Source organism: Centroberyx affinis, unplaced genomic scaffold (genome assembly GCF_046629955.1).
Source record: "Centroberyx affinis isolate AG114_WGS23_722 - 3 ecotype Tasmania unplaced genomic scaffold, CSIRO-AGI_Caff_v1 ptg007826l_1, whole genome shotgun sequence".
Classification (NCBI taxonomy): Eukaryota; Metazoa; Chordata; class Actinopteri; order Beryciformes; family Berycidae; genus Centroberyx; species Centroberyx affinis.
The window spans coordinates 17,501-37,346 of NW_027283927.1; the positions used below are offsets into that span (position 1 = coordinate 17,501).

A 19,846-nucleotide genomic window follows, 5' to 3' on the forward strand; every position below is an offset into this window, starting at 1 on the left:
AGCTGGCTCCGGACAGAAAGTCACCTTGGTCTTGAGGAAGTTGATGGCGATGCTGTTGTTCTCCAGGCAGTGGACCCGGAGGGTGCGGCGGCTCGGGGGGGGCAGCGTCTCCCTGGAGATGAGCTCCAGCAGGCGGACCAGAGCCACGCCCGTCTTCAGCTCCGTGTACACGTCCGTCAGAACCACGCTCTCCTGCAGGGGGCGACACGCCGCGCCGCCGACGGGTTATCTTTCACTCTGAGCCAATCACCGCTGTCCAGTCATGACCCAAACCCCGCCCCTACCCTGTGCCTTCCCTCAGCTCTAGCTCCGCCCCCCCCCCCCCAAATTCAAATAATTTTTGAACTGCTTTCTTATATCTGTTATTTCTCCAGTGAAATTTGAGTGAGCTCCAATTCAATTCAATACAACTTTATTTGATTTAAAGGACGCAATCCAAGGTACAAACTAGGGCTGAACGATTTTGAAAAAAATATCTAATTGCGATTATTTTGACTGATACTGCAATTGCGATATGATTTGCGATATTAGAGGGAATGATCATTTTTTACATCATTATTCTCATTTTCATTGAAAAACGCCTGATTTTTGCAGGGATCTGTACCAAACAAAGATGTTTTCTTAAGTCTGTAGAATATGATGTGTAGGCCAGGACATCTCTGCAGCACCACAATATTTCATTTAAAATGGTATTTTGACACATTTCACCTTTAACAAATATTGCGCCTCCTGCGATTTGAAAATTGCAGTAGGCCATATTGCGATTTCGATAAAATTTCGATTAATTGTTCAGCCCTAGTACAAACTATCATTAAAAAGAAGACACTGAATACACATATCACATAACAAAAAAAGACAGGACAGATTAACACACACACACACACACACACACAGACTTCTCTTTTCCCATCTTATTTATTTGGTTTCCCCTCCTCCGCTCCTCTGAGGGAATTATATGTGAAGCTAAGCAGGCTTCCTCTTTAAAACAACATAACATATAGCAGGGAGTGGACACACACACACACACACACACACACACACACACACACACACACACACATACACGGTTATGCACACGCCGTCCTATATACATTCCTGTTATGGGAGCGGTGTCCATATGTTACTGTCATCTGACTGGTATAAACTGACCTTAAAGACATTTTATACAGCGTTTAGTTTCATTCTTTAATTGTCACTCTTGCTTTTTATTCTTATGTATACTGAACAAATATATAAACTCAACATGCAGCTATTTTACTTGGAATATTTTACTTACAGTATATATTGTCAGACGGAGAAATGCTAACTAACAGGGATGTAAACAACCCTAACCCTAACCCTAGAGAAATAAGCTTTTTGTGGAAAACATATGGGATATTTTATTTTAGCTTATGAAACATGGGGCCAAATCTTTACATGTTGCATTTATCTTTTTGTTCAGTATATATTCAAAACTTTGGAGAAAAGGTTTCAGTCAGTATGCATGTGTGTAAAAGCCACAATCCACTAGAGGGCAGATCTGTACTGGGATTACGGAGATTTCAGTGCTGAAGCTCATAATCACAGTCATGAGCAAGGGTGAAGTAACTAATTACATTTACTCACATTACTGTTATTGAGTAGCTTCTTTGTGCTCTTTATTTTCTCATTTCTAATGTTTCCAGTGAAAAGACTCTAGTGTGAACTCTGTCCTCTCTCCTTTTAGAATCACATGGAAAAGATCACAGCTGACAACGTTCTCTGTTCTAAAGAGGAACTCAGGAACTTTTACTCTGAGGACATTTTAAATCACACACTTTTTACTTTTACTGAGGGACATTTTTACACCAGAACTTTCACTTCTACTTCAGTAAAATATCAGCAAAGTAGCAGTACTTCTGCTTCAGTCGGACATTCAAGTTCTCTTTCCACCACAGGTAAAGAACACTGTATGGAGGATTATTGCTTAATTCAGGATTACATACTGTACTGTAATACTGCAGTAATCCCCTAGAGGGCGCTCTTTACTGTGATTATGAGGAGGATGGCGCTGCAACAGAACCAATGGATGTGTTTGTTCCTGTTTCTGATGAAGTATAATTTAGATTTTTCAGCACCTGGCAGAAAAAAAAAAACTATTTCTAAAATCTAAAAATTTGATTTTAGATTAGAAAAAGTTTAAATTTTGCGAAGATTTCCTCCAACAGGCAACTTGTGTGAGTTTCTCCTCCCGACTACAACGCCTTGTATAAGAAACTCCTGTATGAAACTCTCTACACTGAAAAATATAAAATAAAATAAAACAAATAAAAAAAATAAAAACCTGCAGCCTCATTCGATTTGGAAAGAGCAGTGGTCAAGTCCAGTTTCTGATGCGATGCTTATGGAGAACTTTGAAAAAATGTTATGTACTCAAATGCAGCAGATTGTAATGCTTCAGTCAAAACACACTCAAAATAAAATAATTTTAAAAAATACTCAAAAGGTACAAGCACACCAAAAAGCTGCTCAATTACAGTATTCTACAAACCAGTAATCCCTTAAAATAACCTTAGATTTACATTAATTCACCCCATACTTCATGAAAAATACCCTCAAAATGAATTAAGGGTTATTAATGGAGGAGACCCCATCAAAACCTCCTTAACCTCCTATTAATTCTTGACTCCTTCTAATTTAATGTCAAATTCAGGGAGACAGGAACTTTCCCTTAATAACTCATTAATAAACTGTAAAGCCGCACAAAATGCATGAAAAATCCCTTAATTACTAGTGTCTCTGTGAACCAACCCATGAATAAATCCCTTAAAATAAAAAAAATATTAACCTTACTTTTTATAGCTATGTTATTTTTAACATTTCAGGGATAAAATTAAGGGGTTTGGTTTCAAGAGGGATTGTAATTTGTTATTTCCAATCCTTTAAAGTTTTTCTCTTGACAGAAAATGTTCTCAGCCCTGGGAGTCGGCAGGAAGTTCGATCTGAAAAGACAAATTTCACCTAAATCACCTCTCAAGTCGACTCCTGCTTCCCCGGTCTGTTACATAACTCTGCTGAGGAAATCCTGCAGGTCTGGTTTTATCCTCCAACACACCCAAACCCCATTAATTGTATCCCTGAAATGTCCTTAATTTCTCATTACATAAACATTAATTATCAGCTTTCAAAAAGTAAGGGTTTATAAGGGATTTATCCATGGGTTGGTTCACAGAGACACTGGTATTTAAGGGATTTTTCAGGCCTTTTGTGCAGGTTTACAAGTTATTAAGTGGAAATTAATGGAAAGTTCATGTCTCCCTGAATTTGACATTAAATTGAAAACTAAGTAGTCAAGATTAAGGGGAGTTTACAGAGATTTTGATGGGGTCTCCTCCATTAATAACTCCCTTAACTCATTTTAAGGGGATTTTGCATGGGTTAAGGGGTGAATTAATGTAAATGTAAGGTTATTTTAAGAGAGACGTGTCACTGAGAATCAGATTGGCTGAAACCGAACACATGTTCTGTTCTATTTGACTCTGTTCTGTTCCGTCCCGACAGCGTCAGTCAGGCGAAGTGATGAACTCTGGGTAATGAGGTTATCTCCATGGCGACAGGAAATCAAACCAAGGTAATTCTATAAAAGGGAGTTTAGATAGTCCAGCTTCCTGTGCTCTGAAGGGAACACACACACACACACACACACACACACACACACACACACACACACACACACACACACTCCTCAACTCTGTCTTTCTCACTTGCATTTCATGAGTTCACAAATACAAGGATAAACACACAAACATTATTTTCTCTCTCTTTCTCTCTCTCTCTCTCTCTCTCTCTCTCTCTCTCTCTCTCTCTCTCTCTCTCTTCCAGTAATCTTCTGGCTCAGCTCCATATTGATTTATTGATCATAAGCAGCTAACCAGAAAGCACTCAAGAGAAAAAACCTCCAACTTGTTGTTGCACACGAACACATCAGATCATTCCCATCACTTCAGTTTGAAGTTAAACTGATTACTGAAAACATTCGCTTAGGATTTGGAATCAAGTCTCTTTCTCTGTTAGTTTCATAGTTACTGCGAAAAAACAATACTTGTCTAATGGCGGAAATCCCAGATCTGGATCACCACCAAAATCTAATCAATGTCTCCTCGACCCAAAGCCGATCTGTCCACCGAGTGTCATGGAAATCCGTTCAGACGTTTTTTGAGATTTCCGACAGAGGAACAGACTGACAGGATGAAAACAAAAGAAAGGAAAACATGATTTTGTTTGACTGAGGATCCACTAACTCACTGTCATCTTTCAAATCGCTCTTTAAGACTTTAAGCTCTTATGTAACGTCTTTAATTTCGCCAACTTTTAGCGTTGTATCTTTTGTTTTTTTTATGTGTTTCTGTCTCTCTGCAGCGTTCCTGAGTCACACCGGATGCTGAAAGCTTTTCCTGTTGTTTGACTATTTTCCGTTCTTCCAATTCTGTTTCGTCCGTTCTTGACCTTTTGGTTCTTGATATTTTTATTCTTGGTTCATTTGGAACATCTTTTGATACGAGAGTTAGCAGAGGTGAAGTCAACTTTTCTCGAGTCCCAAGTCAGTCTCACGTCTCAAGTCAGTCTCAAGTCTAAATGTAGATTACCAAGTAAAGTCCAAGTCAAGTCCATGTCATTAATGTCAAGTCTCAAGTCTAAATGTAGAACAGCAAATCAAGAGTCCAGTACCAATTTAATATCTTAAAGAAAACTAAATATATATAAATGTCTCAAGTCTTGAGCCACAAGTCTCAAGTCAAGTCCATGTCATTAAAGTCAAGTCTCAAGTCTAAATGTAGAACAGCAAGTCAAGTCAGAACAAATCAAGAGTCCAGTATCAATTTAATATCTTAAAGAAAACTAAATATCTAGGACTTTTCAATGCAATATGGTTTTAATAGGATAAAAACTTGGTAAGAGCATCATGAGTTTGATTTCTAGAATCAGTTTCAACTTCAATAAATTCAATCATTCCATACAAATTCAGAAAACAGAATTTAAATTCAGTCGTCTGCTGGAACAAATCTCATCACTTTCAATCTGAGTCATTTACACAAACACAAGATCTCAAGTCAAGACTTTAGAAACCTTTTCAAGTCATCAGAGTACAAGTCACAGTCGAGTCCCAAGTCACCAGAACCCAAGTCAAAGTCAAGAAGAAGAAATATCTTCAGTTTTATTCATATTATCATGGACTTCACCTCTTGGATGTGAGAGGAAAAGCAGAGACGCAACGTTGAGGTCAGCGCTCAGTGGGTTCGATCAGACTTAAACCGAGTTTGTTCAACTTTGTCCGGGTCGACACACCGCTTACCCAGAAGGCAGTGGGGTTTCCATCTGACTCATACGCACTCTTTGTCAGGAGCCTCCACATCTGCAGAGAAAACAGCTGAACACTTTGCTGCAGCGGATCTGTGTGGATGGACTGAACACTTTGACCTCCAGGCTGAACAAACACATCACACTGCAACTTCTCCCCTCAACAAAGATCATCACTGTTTAAGAAGATGAATCACTCCATCATAAATAAAACCCTCCCACTTTCCGGTCTACAAAAGTGGGGTAAACCCTCATGTGCTCTTCACTCTTCTCCTGCAGATTTAAAGTCACAATGAAGCAGCATTCAGAGCCTCTCACTTCCTTAATGTGATGTATTTCCTGTTGAAACGGGATGTTGGGGGCGGGACATAACGCAGGGAGGGATCAATCAAAAGTCTAAACCAATGGGAGGGAGAGAAAGGCAGTTTGATTTGATGAAAATGGCGGAGGGGCGGGACTGTTCAAAAATCTGAGATGTTTTATTGGTTGTTGGAGTTTTTATTCCCGCCTCCTGGTACACGATGATGTCACCACCAAAGATACACTGTTTTCCAGGAAGTAAAAATAATGAGATTTCAATTCATGGGGACTTTACCTGAGAGAAGGCAGCTGATCGGATAGAGATCACATTCAAATAAACTGATTAATTAGATCTATATGTCATCGCCACAGATGCATCATGGGACTGGACAGACTATACTTCCTGTCACGTTTCACGACGATGTTTGTGGTTCACAGAAGCAGCGTCAGAGTGAGCGCTCTGTGTTTTCCGCCCCTCTCTGCGCTGCTCTCCAGCTGCCAGCCTGCAGCGTCAGGCTCAAACCCCAGAGGAATGCTGGGAATGAAGATTCAAACCAGCTGGCAGCCACTTATCAAGGAAGAACAACATTTTATAACTTTTCAATAACATCAGTTTTCATCTGCAGAGCGACATGTGCGGACTGTGATGTCATCACAGTCTCATCATCTCAAATTAGACAGAGCCAAGGTTCAGGAGAAACTGGCATTTTTCTGTATTATTTTAACATTCCTAAAGTATCTGGAGGCTGAACGCTGATAAGAGACTGGTGTGAGGGCGAGGTTACCACAGTGTGTGTGTGTGTGTGTGTGTGTGTGTGTGTGTGTGTGTGTGTGTCCGAACATCACTTGTTGGCTCACCTGCTGACAGCTGAAAATAATGTACCTGCCAAGAATATTTTTTACCGGCCAAAATAATAAATACATACTGTGTTATAAACTGAACTATATGCAGCGCTGCCTGCTTTCATGTATGGAATCAGGTTCTGTGTTGATTTAAAACTCGCTCACTCACTTAGAAATTCATTTTGCAGTTCATCAATTAACGAACAAACAGAATTATAATTACAGAATCTACAAATGACAAAAGGTTCAGGTTAGCATTTTGAAGCACAGACACACACTGTGCAGCGAGTTATTACCTGTGAATGTTTACATTTTGGATATTAATGCTCAAGTTACATTAGACCAGTTTGTTATAGGAAGCTGAAGCAGAAGTGCAGGCCGAAGACTTCCTGGTTGACTAGCGGCTAAGTGGCTAACATTATTTCCCGTTGAAGTAGCCTAGTATACAGTGTGTAGTTTGTCTTCTGCTACTAAACAAAGTAAACAATAGAGTTGAGATTCTCCTCTCTCTCTACGCAGCAGAAGATTTTAGACGAATGTGCAGCAAACTCCATCCTGACTGATTCACCTGCCAAAAACAAGTTTTAACGGCATTTGACGCTCGCTGGCTGGTCATTTCGGACTCTGTGTGTGTGTGTGTGTGTGTGTGTGTGTGTGTGTGTGTGTGTGTGTGTGTTAGAGGTGTACAGAGACGTCATTATCTGTCTCTGTATCTGTATTGGGATAGAGGACCGGAAGTGGGCGTGGTTTATACCGGAAGTCACGTTAAATCGGGCAAATGTTGTATTTTCTAACCTAATATTCATTGGCAATGCAAATTTTGTGCCTTCAAAGCATCAAATTGATTTAATATTGGCATATAATTAATTATGAAATATATTTCCACATCCTCATACTGTACTTTTCATCTCTCTCTCTCTCTCTTTTTTTTTTTTTTTTTTTAACTAAATTCCATGAAACCTATGGCTGATACATACAGCATGTTACATCTTAAACGGATGAATATTTTTTTCAATATTTCGACTGGGTTTTTTAAATGGAGGAAATTAACACATACAGCTAAAAACTACAGGTGCTAAGCTTCATTTTGATGTGTAGGCTGAGGAGGTTTGAAAGAAATCCAGCTGCCACACCAGGTTTTTGTCTCGCTAGTAGAGGTCTGCAACCCGACCCGAACCCGACGGGACCGGAGACTGTGTGTCGGGTATCGGCCGGGTCGGGCTTGGTTTTTAAATAAATAATTCAGACTCGGGTCGGGTCGGGCTCGGTTGTTCGGATTCGGATTCGGGTACATCCCTAGTGTGTGTGCATGCTTTCAGAGAGAGAGAGAAAGAGTGTGTGAGTGACTGAAGCTGCGTTCGGAATGGTTCACTCATCCCCTCACTCACTATTCCCCCTGTAGTGTTTATCATATAGTGAACTATATGGGCAACGACCAAACTAAATTTCGGACACTACAGTAAATATCATTGTGTCAAAAAAAATGCGCTGGATGTTCGTGTGACGCAGCGGGACGCGCCCAGACTCACGTAAACAAACCAAGCATCATGACAGCAGGTTGAAATGGACTCAGGTCGTATTGATTTTGACAAGTTTTGAACATTAAATTACAAATAAATTGTTGAAATTCTAATCATGTGCAAGTGTGGTTTTGTCAACTTTGGTGCCGTCTGCTAATGGCTGCTAATGTTTTGGTTTGGTAAACAAGCTTGTGAGCAAATGACCTGCACAAGCTTTCATATCACCTCCTGTCCTGTATTGGTGGATAAAGTAGTCAGCTGACCTGTAACCATGACTCCTGCAGTTTTGCTGCTCTTGGTTCAAACAACTCGACTGAGGAGTCTGATGCGTCTTTTGTTGATTTGCCAACGCCGTCAACCGGTAAATAGACCAGTTTCTATTAGCTAACATGTTAGCTAGCTGCTGCTTCTTCTTCTTCGGTAAGACACGATCACATTGCATTGTGGTATACAGGATAAATTGTAGGGTACACTGTCTGTTCACTACAATTTGTAGTGCATTGTGGGTATCTTATAGTGGACTATTTAGTGAATCAAATTAACCGTTGAGAATTCGGACACTAGTAGAAAATGGCGGATACACTATATAGTGCACTATTTCTGTAATAGGGAACGGTTTCGAAAAGAGCTCGAGTGTCCCCCAGCTGACAGACTGCAGCGAACAGCCGGGTTATCAGGCAGGAACGAGTCCAGTCTGACAGAACGATAACAGATAACAGATAACAGATAACAGATAACAGATAACAGATAACAGATAACAAAGCCGCTGTCGCATGAAAAGCCGCCATCGCCACAAAGTTACGTTTCAAGGAGCTGAGAAAATCATTTCCACTGCCGCTCTTGTCTTTTAGAAACGGTGCAGAGGGTTTTGAGCGGGAGACTTGGATCCTCAAAGATCTTCGATTCGGGTGAAAAAATATGAAAAATACCAGAAGCCGTCAACAAAATTCCTGGATTATCTACCGGTCCTGCGGTCCGGCACTGATCTGGTCCGGTCCGGTCTATTCACAGAGGCTCTGATAATTCCCCAATACTTCCTTATAGAGAGTTCAATAATTAATTAATAAATGTTGTAATGTACTGACTTTGTCTTGTATCATTTCTACAGGCAGGATTTCACTCATTTTAAAGACTAAATAAATGGTAAACAGGAGCCACGGATTAAAAGAAAAATAGTCCTGAAATGACGACTCCACTATTCTGGGGCTGGATTCACAAAACCCTCTTAAGAAAAAAAATCTTCTCAAGTGCCATTTTTTTCTTAACTTTAGTCTTAAGAAAAAAAAATAGGAAAAAATGCTATTCTCAAAAACAGTTCTTATATATTTTCTTAACTTTCTTCTTATGTTTCTTCCTAAGAAAAAACTTAGGAATAAATGGTATTCTTGAAATGAAAGTTGTCAAATTGGTTCTTGATTTTTGTCTTAACTTTAAGACGGCCCTTCACCTGTCTTAAAACTCCTACAGTGAAAAGGTAAGCCTCTAATATCATATATTTAAACACATTTTAGACAAGTAGGTTATAGTTCAAAGTCTTCATAGGTTCCCCTACACCTAACATTAAGATGAACATGTATTGTAAAGCTTTATTTGGTGTAGGGCCAGGTAGGCCTCTGTCTCATGTCTGTTGGAAATAAGCTGCAAATTTTACAGTTACCAACAGCAACCAATGTTTAAATCTTTGCTCTAGTTGCTCTAAATAGGTTTTTCCCCAATTGTTTTGTAGATGGAAGCACTTTGGGTTGTCTCCTAGCCTTGTCTCCTAGCCTCCTAGCCTTGTCTCCTAGCCTCCTAGCCTTGTCTCCTAGCCTCAATGGCAGTAAGCCTAAAGTTTATTAACCAGAATTAATTCAGGCCCTATTTTGAGAAGTTCTTAAGTAGGAAAATTAAAGACATTCATAAGAAATGAGACTGTTACTAAGAAAATATTGAGGAATTGCACTTAAGAGCCTTCTTAAGAACTTCCTAAAATTTCCTCTTATGTAATTTCTTAAGATCTATCTTAAGAACACATTGGTGAATCCGGCCCCAGATCTGTGTGATCTGGATCAGACCTAGAACCAGCCAGTAAACCCAGGCTGGAGAAATATCACTGAGCTCCAAAAATACTGTTCCACAAAGCTAGAACTGAATCGATAAAGTGGTAAAAAAAAAAAAAAAGTACTATACTTTGACTTTACCATGACAAAGCAGGTTCATGGAGTGTGAGAGTGTGAATCTGTATGAAAGCAGCAGGTGGAGCTGGGAGCAGTAATGTGCTTCGTCAACTCTCCTGAGGACAGGAAGGTTACAGTAGTGATGATGCAGCTTGGTTCAACACTAAACAGCTGACAGCCAGCATGGAAAACTACAGCAGACACACACACACACACACACACACACACACACACACACACACACACACACACACACAGGAACAAAGACAAAGCCTATTTTCACAACAAGATGGTCACATGGAAACACTGTGGGTGGCTTTCTGCTTCAGGCTCCATCCTAAAGAGACCTGAACAGTCATCTGATATGAGCAGCAACTCAGATTTCTGAACTGACCTCCCATTGGTTTACACTTTTGATTGATCCCTCCCTGCGTTATGTCCCGCCTCAACATCCTGTTTCTACAGGAAATACATCACATTAAGGAAGTGAGATGCTCTTAAAATGCTGTTTCAATGGGACTTTAAAACTGAAGGAGAAGAGTGCATGTGTCCTCCTCCTCTCCGCCTCTTTCCTCTCCTCTCCTCCTCTCTTGTCCTCTCCTCTTCTTTCCTCTCCTCTCCTCCTCTCCTCTTTCCTCTCCTCTCCTGCCCTCTCCTCCTCTTTCCTCTCCTCTCCTCCTCTCCTCTTTCCTCTCCTCCTCTTTCCTCTCCTCTCCTGCCCTCTCCTCCTCTTTCCTCTCCTCTCCTCTTCTCACTCTCCTCTCCTCTCCTCTCCTCTCCTCTCCTCTCCTCTCCTCTCCTCTCCTCTCCTCTCCTCTCCTCTCCTCTCCTCCTCCTCCTCCTCTCTCACCCCGTTCTTGGAGAAGACGCTGTTCATCCACTTGGTGTAGGTTTTCTTCTGGACGGTCATCCTCTGCTCCTGCAGCTCTCGGACTCGCCCCGCCCCATCCTCCTCTCCCTCCATCCTGATTGGCTGGAGCGGCTCAGCTGGAGACAGACAACATTACAAAGATTGTTAAAAACTAACCCTAACCCTTTTTTTTTAGTTAGCAACCCCCAAAAAATAAAGTGACGCCAACTCTCTGCCTCCTGTTAGCACTTTCAACAAGTCAAGAATATATTAGGTAGAAATGTATGAATGAAAAGGATGGAAAAAATAAGGCTGTACAGAATAACAGCAGTGGAACATGCTGAGACAAAGAAAAAAAGAATTAAAATATGTACAGCATGAAAAGCTATGAAACAATACTAAACAATTAAATATATGCAGGATGAAATAAGTGAAAAATCCTCAAAAAATATCACGATATAGCCTGATACAACTTATACAAATGAGAAAGAGTAACAGAATATGAAGCAATGAATTATGTGAATAAACAGCATGAAGTACAAAATGTAGCTTACATATTGACTTAAATGCACAATGCAGCTTTAACTGAACTTTGACCCCACATGCTGACTTCTGTTTTCCCATTTTCAGCTAGTTTAGTTTTGACTGAATTGAGTCTCACAGGAGGGAAAACGTGTGTGTGAACGGAGCCTGTTCAACAGTCATTTGCAATATAGAGAGCCTAAGCCCCTCCCCTTCCGCTGTCCACCATGGGACCTTATTTCAGAAACAATATGTACGGTAGTCAACAGCGAGAGACAAATAATTGTTTGATCCCTTTTGAATTGTGCCATGAATTACACATATGATGTTTTGTCAATTTAAAAGATAATTTTGCAAGTCAAGAAAGTGGCAGTTTGTGGTAAAACTGTTGAAGTATCAGACTGTGAAAATACGTAATTAGAAAGACTGCACACCCAAAAGTGGCGTAAGTGACGTCATAACTTTCTCTCTCCACAAGCTGCCCAGAGCCTGAAGCTCAGTCCCTCTCAGACAGCAGGAGTATTATACACAACCTGGAAGGTAGACAGTCAGAACGGGTTTAAACTGCTTTAGGATAGTTTCAGTACAGTGGGGGCTAACGTTAACGCCATGCTGTGTGTTTCCTATGTTTCCTTCATGTTGGTGTCGGTGAGACAGAGATGTAGTTCACTGAGCCTGAAACACTAAACTAAACTTTACTTTACTGTTTTACCACAAACTGACACTTTCTTGACTTGCAAAATGATCTTTTAAATTGACGAAACATCATATGTGTAATTCATGGCACAACTCAAACGGGATCAAACAAATACTACTGTACATATTTTTTCAGAAATAAGGTCCCATGGGGGACAGCGGAAGGGGCGGGACTTAGGCTCTCTATGGAATCCGTGTTTGGTTTTCTCAGAGGAAATGTTTGAAACGCTCTGATGAAGTGTTTCCTCTCCAAACCAGACTTTTTGTTTCCAGAACTGGCTGATCTGAGTTCAGTTTCACACTGAGTCAATAGTTAACAGTGAGGATGTGATGAATGTCTTTATTCTGTATGCTGACAGCAGCGTTTCTCTGCTGTAAAAATACCTGACATCTCATAATCCTCATAGTCAGGGCTTTTAAATATATTGTATATTATCCTGTCCTGGAGTGTGTGTGTGTGTGTGTGTGTGTGTGTTCTTCTCAGGACTATTATTCCTTGATCTTTGATTCCTTGGAGTGATTCCAAGTCGCTGACATGCAGCTAAAATTGTGGTCCAAGTGAAACAGGTGATTTTCCACAGCGTTCCCAAATCAGTTTCACTCTAACAACATCCGCCATTTAGTCGACACATTTATGCAAATCACCTTGAAGTCCCACACAGTTTTACCATGGGTTCCCCGGAGGGAGAAGAACACAGAATTTGAATGGATAGAACGGTTCTTCCACTGTTTGTCATGGTAATTTGACTACAACACAAGTCTGGATATTAAGGCTGTATAGTCTGTCTCACTGTGAGAACTGAGCAGATGAGTCTGTTAGCAAACTGTCAAAACTCAACTGGAAGCTAACGTTAGCGACGAGGCTAACGTAGCTTCATCACAGACTGTACTTCTCTCTCTAGCTCTTCTAGTCAACATTAGCATGTTAGCAATCCATGGCAGCAAGGAGACAGAGAAGCTGCTTTGGTTCCTGCTGTAAAACCTCTCAGCTCAGTGACTTGTTGAGTCGCTTTATACAGAAGCTAGTCCAACGGGTCACAGCAAGATGGCCGCCGCTCAGACTGTCCAGGAACGATGATTTGAATGAGGATGACCGTTCTATCCATTCAGGTTCTGTGCAGTAGAACCTCAAACCCTGCCAGAGTTGGTGCCTTGCTCAACCTGTTGGAGCACAGGATCACTAACCCAGTGATTCTCAACCTTTTTCATATCAAGGACCCCTAATTTAGTCCACATTACGCCCACGGACCCCCATTTGATGAGATTTCATCTCTCAAACTCAAATCTGAGAATATTTTTATTGTTAGATACGATTTTGTCCAGAACTCCATGACTGTCTGTATTGTAGGTAGAGAGATAACAGAAACTATGATTAGAACAGTCATTCTTCTACATTCTGTAATTGTGTAAACTTCTTGTGAATGAAATAATGCTGAAGTTTAACAATTCATCAGTTTGCTGGAGACCCACTGGAACCCCCTCAAGGACCCATGGTGGTCCCTGGACCCCACGTTGAGAACCACTGCACTAATGAACTGGTTTCTCCAAATCAGTTTCACTCTAATCAACTGCCAATTAAAGGTATAATATGTAACATTTCCGCATTAAAATATCTAAAAACGACTAGACCTATGTTATATATTTTTTAGAGTTGTGTTCTTACATTATCCCAAATGTTTCCAACAATGTTCAAACTCAAAGAAATCCGTAATTTTATTCAAGGTAACGGTGCGTTTCATTTGGTCTCCTGTCATGGCGTCAAATCCCCTTTACCCCCTAACTTCCTGTCATGGCGTCATATCCCCTTTACCCCCTAACTTCCTGTCATGGCGTCATATCCCCTTTACCCCCTAACTTCCGGGGAAACACAGGGAAACACCAGATGATCCGTCAGAGAGTGAGGAAGGAAGTCGGCCAACTAGCTAGCTAGCCGCTCTGTTGTTTTTTTCATTCTGTTGTTTTTATCGCTCACTGTGACGGATCACGATTATTCATTCCCGTTTGCTGCGTTCTGTCGCCGAAGCTGTCCCCGTAAAAAAAACTCCCATGATCCCACGCTACTTCATGACGTCATCAAACTACGTCTTTTGTTATTGTTTTGATTGAGAGACCCCTAGCGGCAGAAATTACATACTGTGCGTTTAAGTCGATTTAAACATGAGACGGAATCTTGACTCTGTGGTACAGCTTGGTTTCTTAAGCTATGAACTGGGACCCAAAATGAGTCACAGGTCTGTTTTGTGGAGGGGGTTCGTTCTTGGTAAGCAGAGTTCACATGGGACGTTTAGCATCCATCACATTCACAGACCAGTTTGTGCTGAAACCAGCTAGGCTGCGTTCTTGTGGGCGGGGCTCCAAACCTTTTGAATCAGTATGTACACATTTCATTGGCTGATAAAGTTTGTTAAAGTTCTTCCACCAACACACAGGTCTCACTGATGGGACTGTCTGTTTTTTGATGCATTACAAATGTTCTTTGTTGTAATGAACCTGGGAGACTGCGTTCATTAAATCTGGCTCCTTGGATGTTGTTAGACTTTACAAAGACCAACTTTAACTCTCTTTCCCAATACTTTCCCAATATGCTTTATGCTTTATGAAGACAAATTCAGCTCTCTGTAACAATACTTAAACTTTAAAAAGACCAACTTTAGCTCTCTGGAACAACACTTGGGTTTCATAAAGACCAATTTTAGCTTCCGGTCCCAATTGATAGTATTCTGTTACATCACCAGACGGCCATCTTGGTAGGAAACTAACAGGTGATTGTAATAAATTAACAGGTGATTACAATCAAATGATAAACACAGCCAATGAGCTGTGTGTATTGTAACGCGCCATATTGGTAGAAAATACATGTGACATCATGGGAATACTATGAATTCTTAGGCCTTAAACAGACCGACTTTAGCTCTCTGGAGCAATACATAGACTTTGATTGTACACATTATACATCTATGTGTATTTTTCCATTATCACAGTCCGTAGGTCTTCTCACATGCAAACCAGGGAGGTTTGGGAGCAGGAAGCGTGGATCACACAACCTAGCAAGGCTAAAAATAAAGGGCAGGTGATGGATCCTGCAGACGCAGATTTACAAACAGAAGGATGTGAGGAAGTAAGAGCAGGAACAGACAGATCAGTATCTGTCTCTGTATATGGCTCTCTGCGTACTTAGAAACAATAACACACATACAAACACAAGAAGAAACGGAAGAGAAGTAGTATGTAAGGTACTTACAGATGGAATGTACTGTACACACACACACACATACACACACACACACACACACACATAGAGGAAACTTGGTTATTCTGCCTACCTTCCTGTCTTGTTCAGTCCAATTGTTTGTATTTTTATCAGATCTAGAAAAACACACAGTGACAGATCTGAAGAGGTGTTTGCATATCCCACCTCTGCTCCTCCTGACCGACCCAAGAGAGTGTGTGTGTGTGTGTGTGTGTGTGTGTGTGTGTGTGTGTGTGTGTGTGTGTGTGTGAACTTTGAAGCCATTGGATTTACAGCATGAGCAGGCCAACTCACCTGACTGCTGCAGAGAGCTGGGGGTAAAGGTTTACATATCTACTGCTGTTATACTGCCCCTGGGTACATGCAGACACACACACACGCACACACACACTTCAAGGTCAGGTGAACACTAGCTGCTAGGCCAACTGGTAGCAACAGAATCAGGTGGTAAATGTTTAATTTTGTCTTTACTCTCCAATTACTGTTCATTCCCACTGTAATAACTCTAGTTCACTCTGTGAGCAACTTTTCATCAACAGCCAATCAGATTGCAGCGATTACAAAGTTGATTCCAGCCGTTCGAAGCTTCCCAGCTCTCTACAACTTTTATAGACGACAGGTAGAAACATCTCAGAAACTAAGATGGAGAACGGTTGAGCCATCGTTGGGTCGATGGAAAGCTCTGAGGGAGTTTTATTGAGTTTATTGATCTCACTTTTATTGAGATTTCACTAAGTAATGCATGAGGAGTTTGGGTTTCAGTTTAGACAATACATTGACATTAACAAACATGTATAACAACATCACTTAATGCAGGTGTTTATTGTGCGTGTTTAATATGAACTCAACTTTGTTAATGCGACTCCTCATGCTCAATACATGTTAGTAAACACATTATTTAACATTATTAACAAACATGTATAACAACATTAATTAATGCAGTTGTTCATGAGCATTTAACATTAACTAATCCTTGTTGATGTTGTTATTCATGTGTAATTCATGTTAGTAAATGCATTAGTTAACATTAGTTAATGTGCACTTAATGTCAAGTGTTACCTAATTACTCAAAACTATGTAACGTGATGAAAGGTAATACCAAAGCAGGAAAAAATACATGATATGCTTCTTTTTCTACACATGGAGTCAGAGCCTCTGGCCCTGCCCACAGTCGCTCAGGATGTGACGCATCAAACAAGTCACTGTGTGAAGCTAGCAGTTACAGCACAGAGAGATGAAAGTTAAAGTCGTATCATTATGTCTCATTTCCATCTCTTCCTTCCACTTTCCACTGAAGTCATGTTAAAGCGGAGACCTGAGCTGAGTCAGCAGAATCTCACACTGAGATCTTCAAAGACACGACAGAAACACATCAGGACAGACCGGAGGATGTTTGTAGATATTGTTTAATAAAATATACATTCCCTGCTGAGTCATACATATGAAACTGCATAATGTATTCATGATGTATTATTCACAGAACTGCAATGTACAAAAACCCAAGCTGGAGAGGAACGGGAAGGTAGAAACCATTTATGATACGACAAAAGGAAAGTTAGGGAAATGCATTTGGTGGGGGGGTGGTGGGGGGTAACAGAGGAGAGAGGAAACTGACATTGAGATAGATGAGGAACTCTGCCCCCCCCCCCCCCCCTCCACCCAATCCCCTTCAATCTTATGACTGATGATGCATCTTCATCCCCATCCTGTCTCCTCCCTGTACGGAGGAACAGGACGTTATGCAATTCAACAGCTATCTACTGTTTGTCTTAAAGGGAAGGAGACGGGCTGAAATACATGAACTTACTACTGCAGGTCTTCTAACACGGATACTGTTTATCTTAAAGGACACTGCAGCCTACTGCAGGAACTCTGAAAGCTTTTTTTTGCACCTCAATTGTTGGAGCTAAGAGTTTTGTCAAATGTATTTTTTTTTTCCAGTGCTTCAGCTTTCCACAGAGTTAGTCAATAGCTTGGCTTTCTGATTTGGTCATTTTAGACCTGTAGTATCAGGAGGTTTCAGGAAAACCGACCCCAGATCAGTGGTCAGCTGTTCTCCTGTGGTGAGGGAAAGAGGGCTGCATCATCAGCATAACGACAGAGTAACAGACTGTTGATCAGTAACACATTCAAACAACAATAATACAAAATACATCAAAATCAAAAAATAAAAACTTTTCTTTATCTTTTACAGTCAGATAATTGAAGTTTTGATTTAAGCTTTTTTTTTTGTTTCTTTAATTCCTCTAATGTACAGTCTTCATCACCAGACCGGCCCCAGTGAAGCTGTCTCCACACAGAGAGAACTGAGCAGGATCAAAGTGTTCTCCTGCTCAGTCCAGGTAAACTACTGATGATTTAAGACATGTTCCCTTTTACTGAGGGGGAGATGAAATAGAGACTCACTAAAAAACAACTGCAGCTTTGGATTTAAACAGTTTGACCGTTGCAGTTTCCAGTCATTGCTAAGCGTGTTTTATCTGGGCGGGTTGCAGAAGGCATTGTTGCATTTTCGCAGCCAAGATTTCTCCGTTTTATAAAAAATAACAAACTCTACCACTTGCTCTGCTTTGGACCACACAGATATCTGTCTTTCTTTGTGGCTGAAAGGCACTAACCTGAAGCTGACTGACTGCTGAATCCTCAAGGACAATAACATCCTGTCATGGGAACATATAGCAGTCTGTCACTAACAAATAAAACACGTCTGAATGAAGCGTGTAGAACTGAAAAGGCACTGTTGAAAAGCATTGAAATACAGAACCGCTAAATGTTAATGAAGTTGGAGAGACAATGTTCAAACAACCTCTCCTCTGGGTGAAACATGTTGGAAGGAACAGGCAGAGTTGTGGAAATGTCTGAATGTAGCATTGAAATCCGGGAGAGTTGAAATTAGTTGGAGGAAATCAGACTTTTGCACAATTAGATCTATGTACGTTTTTGGTGCTTAAAGTTCATAATTAGGTTTGGATCTTTGGGGTCGGTGGCTGTTTGCCTCTTTGGACAATAAAGGAACATGTTCTGTTCAGAAAAAACTCCCTGATGTAATTATAAGGCTGCGTTCTTCACACTAAGGCTTTGGCGATAATTCAATATTATCATTCATCGTCTTTCAGTGGAATCATATGGTGATGATATGGTGATTTTGGGAAATCATGATGCACACTTATGCTGTCTGAACTGATGAGAACAAGCACATTTTATCAAAAAACTGACAAAATGAGGTATGAAACATTTTAAGGAATATCATTTGGAAATTTCAGTTTTGTTTGACTAGCATTACTATTCAATTTAATGGCGTGAACATTAATTTGATTATTTAACGTGATTTTGCAGACGTGAGCCATATCGTGATATATATCGATATCGGAAAAAATCCTTATGATTATCATGATATTAATTACAACCCTATTGCCAGCCCTAAATCACTCCCATCATGTTATGATCTGTTTATTTAAACTTAAACTAAACCTTTGTTTGGGGTTCTCTCTTTTAATCAGCGTATTTTACGATCAACTAATATCATTATCTTCACCTGAAAGACATGCATCTGCATCTGAAATCCACCAACATCCACAAATGTCCTGCTTGTAATCACCACTAGAGGGTTTGACGTTATTGGTTTTTCAGCAGCTCGTATTTACAGTAAATCCAACATGAACGCTGCCTGACTCTGCCGTTCCAGTCTTGCTGCAGCTGACAGGAAATTCTATAGGAGGAAAGTGAGGAGTCGGCGGGGTCAGAGGTCACCAGCAGCAGTCTTTTCCCTGGTCTTCCCTAGCTGGCGTCTACAATACGAGGAAATCGAAGCAAGCGGACACAAACTGTCGACTCCGACACATTTCAGGACGGCGTTCGTCCCGGCGGGCTTGTTAACCGGGAGCAGCGGCAGAACGGCCGCTCGGTGCCATTGTCATCTCCTCCTGTCCGTCTGCCGCTCTGACAGGACAGCCGCCGACCTCAGACCGACCCGCGAACCCTACTTCCCGGTTTGTGTCTAAATCTGCATTCACGTCACATGGGGAAGACAGTAAACACGAGCTTCCTGCTTGACAATACCTCAGCTCACCTCGGCTTTCTGATGCTAAATTCTACTTGGGATCTCGGGACAGACTCTGATTTCACCTGAGGTAATACCTGAGGTCAGGTGTAGGGAATAATAGATCATTTTCAAATACTCCTCTGTGTTCTGCTGGGGTTCTACTGGGGACGTGACCCCGGTGACCCCCGGTGACCCGGGCCTCAGAGCCTGTTAAATTACCTGTGGCTGCTAGTTCACATCCACCACATTTCATCCTCTTCAAGCATTGTGCAGATAGAGAACTTTTTGATCATGTTATTAGCAAAATTCTTATGTTATAATGCTTCATCTAGAGTTCTAGCTGTTAGTTAC

At 40.9% G+C, this 19,846-nt stretch overlaps 1 protein-coding gene across 1 annotated transcript in view; it reads right to left on the minus strand.

Annotated features, from left to right (window-relative positions):
• LOC139639834 (spectrin beta chain, non-erythrocytic 5-like) overlaps positions 1-11,122 on the minus strand; it is a gene marked incomplete at its 5' end in the record, with an annotated part of 16,555 nt that extends 5,433 nt beyond the window's left edge. Inside the window, 2 exons of the mRNA XM_071513985.1 lie at positions 25-192; positions 10,986-11,122. Of these exons, the coding sequence (XP_071370086.1) occupies positions 25-192; positions 10,986-11,122 (305 nt within the window). The remainder of the gene's footprint in view (positions 1-24; positions 193-10,985) is intronic.
• Between the last annotated feature and the right edge of the window lie 8,724 nt (positions 11,123-19,846).